The 12,754-nt window shown below is 42.4% G+C and overlaps 1 protein-coding gene across 2 annotated transcripts in view; it reads left to right on the top strand.

The window, feature by feature from the left end:
* LOC103715404 (midasin-like protein) overlaps positions 1–12,754 on the top strand; it is a 77,455-nt gene that overhangs the window by 1,408 nt on the left and 63,293 nt on the right. For both annotated transcript variants that reach the window (XM_088723578.2, XM_088723577.2), the window contains exons 3-8: positions 2,937–3,021; positions 4,784–5,046; positions 5,137–5,343; positions 5,454–5,617; positions 7,592–7,701; positions 7,786–7,905. In XM_088723578.2, coding sequence (XP_088579704.2) covers positions 2,937–3,021; positions 4,784–5,046; positions 5,137–5,343; positions 5,454–5,617; positions 7,592–7,701; positions 7,786–7,905 — 949 coding nt within the window. The remainder of the gene's footprint in view (positions 1–2,936; positions 3,022–4,783; positions 5,047–5,136; positions 5,344–5,453; positions 5,618–7,591; positions 7,702–7,785; positions 7,906–12,754) is intronic.

Here is a 12,754-nt window from a genome sequence, read left to right as displayed (position 1 = left end):
ATTAATCATTTCCACTTATTACCTCAACTTAAGACTAGTGAGTGTGGCAAATTTGTTAACATGGCATCTGGCACAAGATCATTGGCATGCTTTACATATGCCATATTGGTTGCTGCCCAGAAGACAATTTCTTATGGAGCAATCCAGTTAGATAGTTTTAGCATACTTTAGATCTCTACAAAGAGTGGGTCATTTTTGCCTTCTATTGGCTCTATGTATCTGCAAGCTAAAGTGCACACAGTTCCTATGATTTTCTCCCCTCCATGTTTGTGGCATAAGCAGCCTATCTAGAAGCATAAACTTTGTTTTCTATGCTCTGGTTTCACTTTCTATTCCAGAAAATGTGGGGAATGAAAAAAATCATACTACATTGGAGTAACTAATGTCTTCATAATAGAATGGGACACATCAATCAGACTGGTATCAAACAAATATGAAAATTTCACATTTGTTACCATCATGGAACCATTTTTACTACTTTTGGAATTGTTCATTTGCCATCTGATCAATTGCGAGATCAGATTGTATCCTTGATAAGTAAAAATACTGACCAGCAACACATTCTTGTGCTTCCAATCTCTGTTTGTAAATGAACTGGGCCCTTGATATTTGTTTTAGTCTTGCCTTATTAATATGCTCATTAAACTGAGAAATGAGTTATGTCTATATATGGGCTTGAGAGCTCAATCTCTGGATGAGATTGCACTTCTCGCTGAAGATGAACAAGCCCCGGCAGCCTCTTGCTTGGTTCACTTGCAGCACTATTACTAATCTTCATGATTTACCACAATAGCTTCATATAAGGTACGCTGTCTCAATACTGGGCCTTGTACCGGTGCCAACTTGTCACTGTGTCAGTACGCCTAGTACGGGGGCCGGTTCGGCGTATCGAGCGTCGGCATATCCTCTGTATATTTATAGGTACCAAATCGGTACAGTATGGTATGCTCTGTACCGTTCGGTGCGGTATGGTATGGTGTACCATGGTTTCATATGACCACCAAAACCACCAAAACCTTGTATGGGTTAGTAGAAGAATCTACTTGTTGTCTTGCTTATCACAACAATATTTGTTTTTCTCATGCTTTATCAAGTTAATTATCAGTGTTGGACAATAGAAAATCACGACTCATTTTCATGTGAAAAAATAGGAATTGTTGGATTTGAAGAAAAAGGAATAAAGAATATAGAAATAAATTGTAAATTTAAATTTTGAATTAAATAAAGAACAAATACAACTAAACAAGGCTTAGAAGAGTTGTTGCAAGCACATCCATACTAGTAGTTGTTACCCTTTCTTCCCTTTCATTCAATATTAGTTTCTCATGCCTATGGCTCTTGGTTGTCATGCTTTTTGATTCGTGCACAATACTGTTTCTTTGCTAGTTTGCCATTCGTTGTCCATTGATCTGCTTAAGCTAGCTCGTACTAAGCTCAAGTCAAGTTTGATTTATATCAAACTGTCTCTAGCCAAGCTTGAAGATAGCCAAGCTCATTCTAGATTGGTTTGACAGTGCTTGAAATTGTTGATATGTTATGGTATTATCAATGTACTATATATTAATTAGCGTATAGTTGATTGTTGGATCTAATCCAATAACTTACATTCAGTTCATTGGGCACATAATCAACCGTCAGATCCAACTTTAACTAAGCTAAATTCGAGCTTGATTCAAGCTTGATATAAGCTCGATTCAAGCTTGAATCATTCTCAACTTGATCAACGTTATCAAGTTGCTCAAAATAGGCTTGACTTCTTCAACTTGGTTTGAATTAGGCTCAAGCAAACGACAAACAAATCAAGCTTGATTTAAATGCTCGATTTTAGTTTTCAAGCTTGAAATTATTCCCACCAAGCTTGGCTTAATTATAACCCTAGTACCAATGGAGCATCACATGCAGTTGCACTTGCTACATGTAACTGACCATGCATAGCATATTGGTTGAAAATTTATTTTAAGTTAGTCTTACTATATACTGTAGATTGTAATTCACAAGATAGTTTGTTGCTTTCTACTAGTTAGACTAGTTCAAAATTTGTCAAAGATAACACAGAACAAGGTTTAATATACTGTTACTGAGCCATATATCAGTTTTGTCTAGGGTCGGGATAGTACCAGGATGTTGTTGTCTTGACTCACGAGATGGTTTGGCAACATAGAATGAATTTTGGTTTGTTCCTTTTAATTTTGTCTTTTTTAATTTCTTTTGTATTTTTTGCTGAATTAGTGGTGGAAAAGGGGGGACACAGTAGAGGGGGGAGAGGGAGAACAGGAGAGAGGAAGAGAGAGAAAGGGGAAAGTGGGAGGGAGGCTGACGGAGGGCCAGCAGAGGCCGACGGAGGGTCGGCCAGCCGCGTGGAGGAGGTAGAGGGTCGACGAGCTGTGTGGAGGAGGGGCTTCACAATGAAACAGAAGGCCCATTTTATTTTTGCGATTTTTAAGTGAAAGTCGGCAAACCCCTTGCCTGAACATACATGATATAACATATATGATATAACATGTGCAATTTGTTCAAGGTATTGCCACAGTGTCTCATATTATATCATATGTGGTGTGATTTGCACCGTGTCATGGCATCACTTCATTCTTCAAGATGGCATCTTGGTTGCCTATTATCATGCAGCTTCATTACTTATCATATGTCTGGGACACATCATTTCACGACAATACTCACTACTCAGTAAATCAAATTGGTGCAGTTGAGATTTTTTAGGTTAGATCTAGATCTTCTAGCATCTAAGCAGGTTCATGATGTACGCAAAGTTGCACCCAACTTATTTTAAAAGTGAACTTCTTTTGGTTGGTGTTATTGCATGTTATAGGTATTAGGTGCAGTAGATTATCACTGCCAGTGCTGCTAGTTGCCTTCTTTCAACAAAATGTGTATGCTCCATTTATTTTCAGTATATAATGCATTCTTTTCTCTTCTTGCAGGTGTGTGTTGAGTTATTTTAAGTTTTCTCCACCTCCTTTCAAACGTCTTTTATTATTGGGGCCTGCTTCAAAGTTCACAGAGAAGGTGCTTGTTTAAAGCTTCATGGGTTTGTAGTTTGTTTGCTGAAGTAAATTTTAATGGAGTTACATCTGTCATTTGATTTGCTGTTGTGAATATATATCATAAATCAAAATTAAATATGTAGCCTCTTCTGTGACATTTGTATATATGTAGAGAAAGATCGTTCGATCGGTATTCCGTTTTTCATTTTTTTAATATTTTCAATTTTGGTACGTATTGTTGGTATGGGTACTGTACCAATACTTGTACCGCTCCAATGGAAAAATGGCACAGGGTTTGCTATTGATATTAAAAAACCTTGTTTATTAACTTGATATCAATTTTCCACCATCGTACATCAACTTGAGCATTATAATCGCAATTCTTCTGTAACATATATATAACAGATCTAACAATTTTGTGAGTTTCTATCTTTCATAGTTCTTTTGAATCAGCAATATTTCAATATCAAGGGAAGGGAGGTGTGATTGAACAGTAGAAAATTTGTCTAGTACTTTTGGAATATCAATATGCTCTCATTATAGTTGAACTCCAACATCTCAATTGTATTATTACAAACCTATATCAAAGTTTTCAACAACATATTTTTCTCTTTTTTTTTTTTTTTGCCTTTGACAGTTCTTATGTTTCTTATGTGGTTTCATTTCTGCTTTATATAGAGTTTATGTGCAAGCTTGTTTTCTTTTTCTTTTAATTTATGTTCAATTTCTACCTCATTAATAGAAACTAACCTTAGTGTTTTAATAATATTTCTTACATCTGTGAAATAGTGCATTTGCAAATTAATCGTAGTTATACTATTTCTGATAATTGTTTTAATGCTTGTTAGGTTACATCTCGCTCTTTCCTTGAATGCTATTTATTTTACCATCACATATTGGTGTATTTATTCAGTGAGACTGATAATTCACGTGTTGTGGTAATTTACCATATATGGCCTATCGGCGCTTTTGAGTTGTAAGCTAACGTGGGTGACACTGTATTCTACACATTTAGTTGGATGAACTGCTTTGTTTGTTGATACTCGATAGTAGTACTCTCTCTCTCTCTCAGTGCATGTGTGTGCAAGGTCTGCAGAACTGTCCCGAATCGCTCAATTCGGGGCGTCTTGGGCTGTACCGGCGATGGACCAGGACGGTTCTACCATTGAAACGGAGAAGACTCGTTGGAGGAGAAGAAGGAGAAGAGGAAAAGAGAGAGAGAGAGAGAGCAGGGGAGGGAGGGAGAGGGAGAGGAGGGAAGGGAGAGGTTGGGGCCGGCTGGTGGAGGCCGGGGACCCTCCGTGCGGAGGAGGCCGAGGTTGGCAGGGGCCCAGAGGTGGAGCCCCCGTCTCCGCGTCTCCCCAGCCTCCACCTCCTCCGCTTGGAGGTTCCTTGGCCTCCGCCGGTCGGCCCCGACCTCTCCCCCTCTCCCTCTCTCTCCCTCCCCCTCTCTCTCTCTTTTCCTCTCTCGTTCTCCCTCTCCTCCGCCGTAGAAGATGTGTTAGTACGGGCCGGCACGGCACGGCGCAGGCCCGTACCGACTCGTCCCGCCGGACAACCGATATGGTGCTTGTACCGGTTTCGCCGTCCTTGTGTGTGTGTATTTGCATGTGCTGGAGTTTAATTTCTTAGGGCCATTTTGGCAGACCCTTGGATGTTAAATTTCATAGAAATCACTTGATATGTGGTCTGTTTATTGGAGTTTATGAATTGTTTTTATTTTCTAGGCCATTTGATGGAATTGTCTGCTTGTTAACATTGTCTAACTGCTTCTGTAATCTCAGGATGTAAAACAGTTGGTTGATCCAGTTCGTGTGTCCTATCGTTTTCTGGTCATGGAACCAAAAGTGTTCTCTGAATTATGGGATTGGTCCTGTTTCCTAGACCTGCCCCAGCAGGCTTGCAATATTGGTAAAACATCACCGAGTAATACACTGGACATAGTATGGTGTGGTGTACAGATATTATCAGTTGTTCTTAGGATAAGTGATAGAGCTACTGAAAATTTTGGTCTAACACCAGAAGAAGCTTTTATGTGCTTACTCCGGTTAGTTTTATTACATTGTTCAGAAAATTTTCCATGCACATATACAAGATAGTCTTTATGTTCTAATAATTTGTATTTTGTATACTGCAGGTGGGAGGAGTTTTGTAAGGACACTTCGTTGGAAAAGGCTGGCTGGTATCTTCAACCAGTTGAAATGGAAAATGGAAGCTGTCTTATTGGAACTACTAAATTTACTTCTTATCTAGAATCTTTTGACGATGTTTCTTTCATTAATTCATCATTAGATTCTCGAGATCTGGAATCTGGAAGGAGAAATTGCAGGAATAAGGTCTCATGGTATGTGACGTAATCAATATATATATAATTTTAGATAGATGCAGCTATTATTTAAATCGTTTGAATTTTTTATCTATAATATTAACTTCCCCTTTGACATTTGCCTTTAGTGATGTATCGGGAAGCCCTTATGTCTTGATTCCGACGGTAAAAAAGAGTTTTGAGATGGTTTTAATGGCACTGAATCAAAAATGGCCGGTACTTCTCCATGGCCCTGCAGGTGCTGGAAAGACTGCACTGATCAATAAATTGGCACAGCTAAGTGGAAATCGAGGTATGCCTAGTTATTTTATTGTAGAATGTATATGAGTTGAGTTGGTAACCTGCATAGTAGATGGGTTCGTAGGATTAACACACAAACGATCTAATAAGTTATTGTTTTATGAATAAGTAGAATTGACATCAAGGTTTTAAATGCCAGTGGGATGGCAGGTTGTCTTGAGTGTTGGGACCGGGCACCATCCCAAGTGTTGGTGATAGATATAAGTATTTTTGTTTTATTGTAGAATGGTTACATGGTCAGCAATAGCATAATTACCTTGTTCAATGTCTAGACCATTCTTCTAATTCTCAAGAAAATTCAAAGGAAAAAAATGGCAAATCTTCAGATTTTCTCGAACAGGAAAATGTTTGTTTTTAGAATGTGAACATGAATTTAAAATGGTAAAGCATGTTTCAGCCTGTATTGTTGTTTATCGTACTGTGTCATGCTTATTGTAGCTATGTATACTGATACAGTCCAATGCAGAGTGTATGCAATGCTGTATTAATTGTTGGAACATAACCTATCACACTGGTGGTGTGCCAATACACAGTGTATGGTGCTCCTTGGCAAGCCGAGTGATCCTAGTTTTGTTTAAATGTGCATCTTTTAGACTTCGAATGCATCATGTTGCTGTTATTTGTTTAATATTTGGTTGTGAAATCTTGGTTCAAACCCCTAAATTTATATAATCTTGCCATATATCTGAAAATTTTTGTACTGAATTTTTCACATGTTCTTTTGTCATTCTGAGTGTTCAAAAATCATGGTAAAAAGTCATGGTAATGTGAATGGTTGAACTTACAGACTGAGTAAAGGTGGTTTTCTTTTTCATTTTTTTCTTTCTTTTGCAATACTAAAATATAATCTTGTCACATATCCTAAAAAGTTAGTACTTAATTTTTCACTTATTGTTTTATCATTCTGAGTGGTCTTTAGTGGATGGAAATCATGGTAAGGTGCAATGATGAACTTATAGATTGAGTTAGAGGTTGACTTCTTTTTTGTTTTTTTTCCTTTTGGAAATACAAAGTATAGGATGCTTTTCCTCATTTCCATGTTCCTATGTTCCCCTGTTTTCTTCCCCTTGTTTTGTGACAATTTCAGAGTGCTTTTTAAATGTTAGTGGGATGCAGATGCATATCTGCTTGTGTTGCTTGTGGCTATGGATCGACCAATCTTGTCACGAGGGAGCCGGGGGGGGGGGGGGGGGGGTTGGGGTTGTGTTGTGTTGGTGGTCGAGTAGTATGCATATGTGTACAGTGTGTAATAGGACTACAGTTTCAATTTTTATTCTATCTGTCTTCTGTAATGGCTGCTAGTAGTTGCTCCACAATTAATTTTCATGCTCCCTCCTTCCCCTTTATTCTTCCCATTGTTTAATTTCCAATTGCTTTTTAGTTTGCTAGTGCACTGCAGGCACACAACTGTGAGTGTCATCAGTGGCTGGGAGACAGCCAGGGACCAGGGTTGTGAAATATTTTTTTTTCTTTTTAGTTTTTGGGTTTTTTTTTTTTTTTGGGGGGGGGGGGATGGAGAGTTAATACTGCTGGTGGTTGAGTAGCATACATTTGCATATACAGTAGGGATACAGCCAAGGTCCGCTGTACCGACCATACCGACGTACCGGTGGGCATCGGTACCGGTACGGTACCGGTACGGTACCGGTACCGTACTGAACCGAACCGGTACTGTACCGGTTCGGTTGGTTCGAGCCAAAAGACAAAAAAAAAATTGAGGTCGGTACGAGCCGGTTGGTACGGGCCGGTACCGGCCGGTCGGTACGGATTGCGAATAGTCGGAACCGAAAAATATAGCTGTACTGTACCGGTTCCGTTCGGTACCGGTACGTACCGGCTCGTACCGATCCGTATCGATCGGTATGGTAGACCATATACAGCTTTATTTTTTTGTTTCATCTGTTTATTACAATGACTGCTAGAAGTTAATGCTCCAATTAATTCCTTGAAATTTTCACATTTTCAGTTCTGTTCATTCACATGGATGAACAAATGGACAGCAAAACATTGGTAGGAAGTTACATCTGCTCGGAACAACCTGGGGAATTCAGATGGCAGCCTGGTTCGCTATCTCAGGTCTGTATTATTTTTTATGTTTGGTGCATTCAATTCTGATATGAATGTTTGCTAATAATTTTTCTTTGTAAATTATTGTGACAGGCTATTCTGAAAGGATTTTGGGTTGTGTTTGAAGATATAGATAAAGCACCTAATGAAATACAATCAATCATCTTACCATTATTGGAAGGTTCAAGTTCATTTGTAACGGGTCATGGGGAGGTAATCACTACTATTTTTTCCTTTATTGTCTCCAGATCATATGGTGGTAGATGCTACTAATATCTCTCCATTTCAGAATTGTTAGAAATCAAGGGATGCTAACATCTTTAGATTGATTCTTATGTTTTTAAATGTTTTCCTTAGGCTAAAAAACTCACGGCAAATCATGATAGTATTATAGATTTTATACTAGCATGGTTAATACTATTAGTGATCCACTATTTAGTACTTGACTTTTGAGTCTAATATTGTTGCAAGCATGAATTGAAGAACCATACTGTACTGGTCCGTACTCGCTCTACTGCACTATAATGATAAGGCGCTGATACCGATATGCCCCTCGGTATTGTACTCTATTGGTATATGGTATCACTTCCCACTTCTGCTATGGTAGCCTCAAGCTTGAATAGACATGCTATGTGTCACTGCAGTACTGCATTGTGTTGGTCTATACCATAATAGTAGGCTACTGGTTTGGATGCCGTACCAAGGCTTTTGGGCTTGATTATAACTAAGTTGTCCAGTTCCTTAAGCTCTTAATGTTGTTATTTATCCAGCTATGTCTTATTTTTCTTTTTATGGTTCGATCTATTTGATCCTTAGCCAAATTTTCTTGTGAGGTAGCAAAATATTTAAATAACAATGTAGCTATGGTGGGCATCAATATCATCTGATTGTAGCAAAAAATTGGTGATTATGGTGTATAGTATGGTTGAATCTTCATGCCAGAAGCAAATCCACAATATTTTCCATATAAGGCCACATAAGCTCTATAGTGTTCTCATTAATGATTGATTACTACCTCCTATTTAGCACTTAATACTCGATAGCGATTAATGTAACATTTTTAACAATACTTGCATTCAGCCATAACATAACCAACATGTAGGCAGAACCAATTGAAGCTAGGTTGCTTGCATGGGATTGCATAATAGTTAGTTGCATATGTGACTGCATAATGTTGAGAGGCAAGGAATGCGAAACTATCCCGAACCGCTCAGTTCGGGCCGTACCGAGCCGTGCCAGTGGCGGACCGGGACTGTTCCAGCATTCAAAATGGTAAATTGGTTGGTGGGGGGAAGGGAGAAGGAAAGAGAGGAAGAGAGAGAGAGGGGCTCCGAAAGGCCGGAGCCGGGGCTTCGCTCTTCGGACCTCTCTTTCGGGGCTTCGCCCCTTACACCTTTGTTTCGAATGAAATAGGGGTCTGGAGGGTAGAGCCCTTGCTTCGAACCTTCGAGGCCCCTCTGGCACCCTGATGGGGGATCACGGTCCCAAGCCCTCACCAAGCCTGCTGCCTTGCGCTCCTTGGTGTCTGCCTTGGGGATTTGCGGATTGTTGGACCGATTTGTAGGTAATGTTGGTTGAATCACACAATCTCAAAGATTAACAATAAAGCAAACTAAATGGATTCAACTCTCAATTTGAACAACAAACTACAAAGAAGAAAAACAGAAAATAAATCTAGCAAAGGATCAGAAGGGCCCTCTATTAGCCCAATCTATTGAGAGATTGATTTATCCCTCAATAGCCGAAGTCTAAGCCCTAAGACTCTAGATCGAAAATAGGCAAAAGCCTTCCAAGCTGTGCGGTCGAAACTCTCAACAATGAGAACAATGATCAACTACAATGATGCCTCACAAAAGGCCCTAACAACTTTTTAAATAGACCTAAGGCTCCTAAGAAAGTAAGAAACTCAATACATCACGTGATAAACTTCCAAACATATCTAACTACTAAGTTTGATCCATGCTTTCCAAGGATGGCTATGTGTCACGCACGCATGGGCTTGATTTGGCGCGCCTTCAAGACTCCAGTTTGGTGGGACTTGGACGGATCAAGTGGCGCCTCTATAGAACTCCTTGGCGGGCTGGGACTCCACCATGTCACTGCTGCTCATTGGCGCCTTCCTACATGGCATCCATGCGTACACTCCTCGATTGGCTAGTTACTTGTGGAAGGAGCCTAACTGAATCTAGACTTCGCTGATTGTGCGCACATGGAGGAGTCTAGATGGGACTGGGCCACTACAATGCTTTGCCGCATGCTATGTGGCGCGCGGGCCTTGGCCGCGCGCTGGGGAAGTCCCAGTCCACCTGGGACTTCGATGGCAGGCTGACCGCCAGCTGCCTGTGCGTGTGGACTTGTGCGCGGGCGCATGGGCGCGCCTGCTGTTATGCGGCCCCGTTGGCTGGGGCCCTTTGCTTGCGCGCGGTCGTGCATGCTGTTCTTTGCTGCATGCAGCCGTGGTAGGCCAAGGCTTGCTGCGCGCGACCAAGTTGGGCTAGGTCCGCAGGCGTGCGGGCGCTGGCCACTTGGACTGGTGCTTGCGAGCGCGCTCGCGCGGGTCGGCGGGTGCGTTGGTGCTGCGCCCGCTGGTGCTGTGGCCGCGACCTGTTGCTACTGCGGCCGTGCTGGGCGCATGTGCCTGCGGGTGTTGTTGCGTGCGTGCGGATGAATCCGCGCGGGGTGGTGCCCGCTGGTCTGACGGGGCGAGGTTTGGTGCGCGGGTTGGTCCTGCGCGCTGTTGCTAGTGTCGAGGCCGTGCACGGGCGTTGGGCATGGCCTGTGCGCGTGCCTGTCCATTGCTGCTCCACTTGGCCGGCCAAGGGTCGGCCGGCATCAAGGCTCATCAAATGCGCTGACTGGTCCTCGGGTGTCGCACGAACCTTGCTTGGCTTGGCGCCACGGCACACCGCGGCGCAAGCTCGATCTACCACGGCGTTGCCCGTTCGGCTCGCATCCGTACATCTTGAAGCATCCGCTAGGAGCTAAGGGGCAAGACTTGGTGTGGCGACTTAGGGCTGAGAGCCGCCCTCCAACAATGGTGCTTTCATTGAGAGATTTTCGAGGGAAGATCTTTCCAAAGAGGTAACGCCTTTGAACCCAAGAAACTTTAGATTCGGGTTGGGATTAAGAAGCACTACATTCTTGCATGCTTAGAAGTGAGCTTTAAATTCCTACTACTTCTTGCACTTAGAATTTTTATTGTGAGTGTGGAGGGTAGACTAGAAGTTACGTTACTTGCAAGTAGTACTTAAATTTCAGCACTTTAAATTTCTTACTTGCAAAAGAGAGTGAGAGCATTCTTTTTTTTGTAAAGAGGACGGATTGTTTTCTATTTTGCTCATCATAGGGATGGTGCCAACGGGGAGGCTACTGGTAGTATCCGGCACTATTTGACCCAACTATTCGGTGTTAGGGTATATGAGGGACGGCACAAGAGGGAGGCTACTGGTAGTACCTCGTGCCCTCTTAACTACACCGGGTAGGGAGCAAGTAGAGCAACAATACGCTTCTCTTGAGTTGTGAGGCTTGCTTGTATAAACTCTTGTTGTAATCGGAGGCGATGGAGTGGTGTATCTCTTGCCTTGTATAAAGAAGGGCCGGATCATCCCTTGGGTGACGGCCAACGGGGAATTAGAGTGGCAATTGGAGATAAAGAAACAATGGAGTCCCGTGCATACACTAGCCAGCAAGGAGTTGATCTCATGAAGGAGAGTGAGGCATGTTTGAAGAGGGCAAATGAGACCCTATCTAAAATTAGAAAGGATCTAAGGGATAGGGAAGAAAAGAAGAGGAAAGATGAGTTCATGAGGATGAGAGAGGCAAGAAGAGAAGAAGAGAGAAGAAGGGAGAAAGAAGTGAGGAAAAGAGATGAAAAAAGAAGAGAAGAAAAGATAAGGAGTTGGGAGTATAGGAGTACTCATGGAGCAAGTAGCTATGCTAGCCACCATGGGGAGCGTGGCAATGGGAAAAGTAGGTGGAGAGAGGGCCAATTGATGATAATAAGAAGGGAGTTAGAGAAGGCCCGAGAGCATGGTCTGCCGTACCGATCCGGCCTGGGACCGGTACCGGATCAGCGTGGAAGCCGGTACCGATGGTTTATTGTTGGAGAACCGGTACGGGACCGGTCTGGGATCGGTCCGGGCCGCCACCGATACGCCGACCGGTACCGGTACGGCGGACCTTGCCTGGGAGTGTATGAAGCTTGGGGCAAGCCATTAGCATGATAAAACACCCAATGGAGCATCCAGGCAGCAAGAGGCTGACCAAGCACTCTTGGAGGATGTTGGTGACAAGAATGGGGAAGGGGTGCCCAAGAAAGTAGAACATATGGTGACCGAAATTACTGCACCAACAACTTCAATAGTTGCAGAAATTTCTGCAACAAATTCTGCAGCATGCCGGAAAGATGAGGACACTAGAGCTGAAAAGTCAGGAAGAATGCAAGGAGATGGAGCATGATGAGAAGGCCGGACATAGTGCTAAGGAGGAGGCCAAATTCACTTTGCATGCCTTATCGGGAGTTCAAAAATCATCCATCCTACAACCCGCTTCGAATGAGGTACTTAGGCTTTACTTGAGGTAGTTCATTTTAGTTTCCTTTGATAATACTTGGGTCCATTTCGGGTCCATTGAGAAGCACATGGAGCACTTGGAGGTTGGGGAGAATCTCCACTTCTACATTGAGCCTTCTAAGTGTGCGTTTGAGTTGGAGTATGTGGGCCACATTTTCGGAGGAGTAAATTTTGGTCCACGAAAGGTTGAGGCCTTTGTGGATATCTCGGCCCTAAGGGGGAACTTGGGATCAACCGGCTACTATCGGCACTTCTTGAATGATTATGGGTTGTTGGCTAAGAAGAGAGAGTTTGAAGGGACCCGAAGTCAAGAGAAACATGGGCCAACTTGAAGAGAACCATGACCCAACTATGGCAAGTAATGTTTCAATGGGGAGGAATGCCAAGAGAATAGGTTACTTGGGAAGACCATGACGAGATGATCCGATGGTATCCACTCATTATCCTTGAGGGCAAGGATATTTTTCAAGAGAGGGGAAATGTTGAGGACC

The sequence above is a fragment of the Phoenix dactylifera genome, chromosome 6 (assembly GCF_051530095.1).
Source record: "Phoenix dactylifera cultivar Ajwa chromosome 6, Ajwa_hap1_PhDact_Kaust_v1.1, whole genome shotgun sequence".
Taxonomy (NCBI): Eukaryota; Viridiplantae; Streptophyta; class Magnoliopsida; order Arecales; family Arecaceae; genus Phoenix; species Phoenix dactylifera.
The sequence above is the reverse complement of the archived record's forward strand: the minus strand, read 5'-3'. Positions and strand labels throughout refer to the sequence as shown.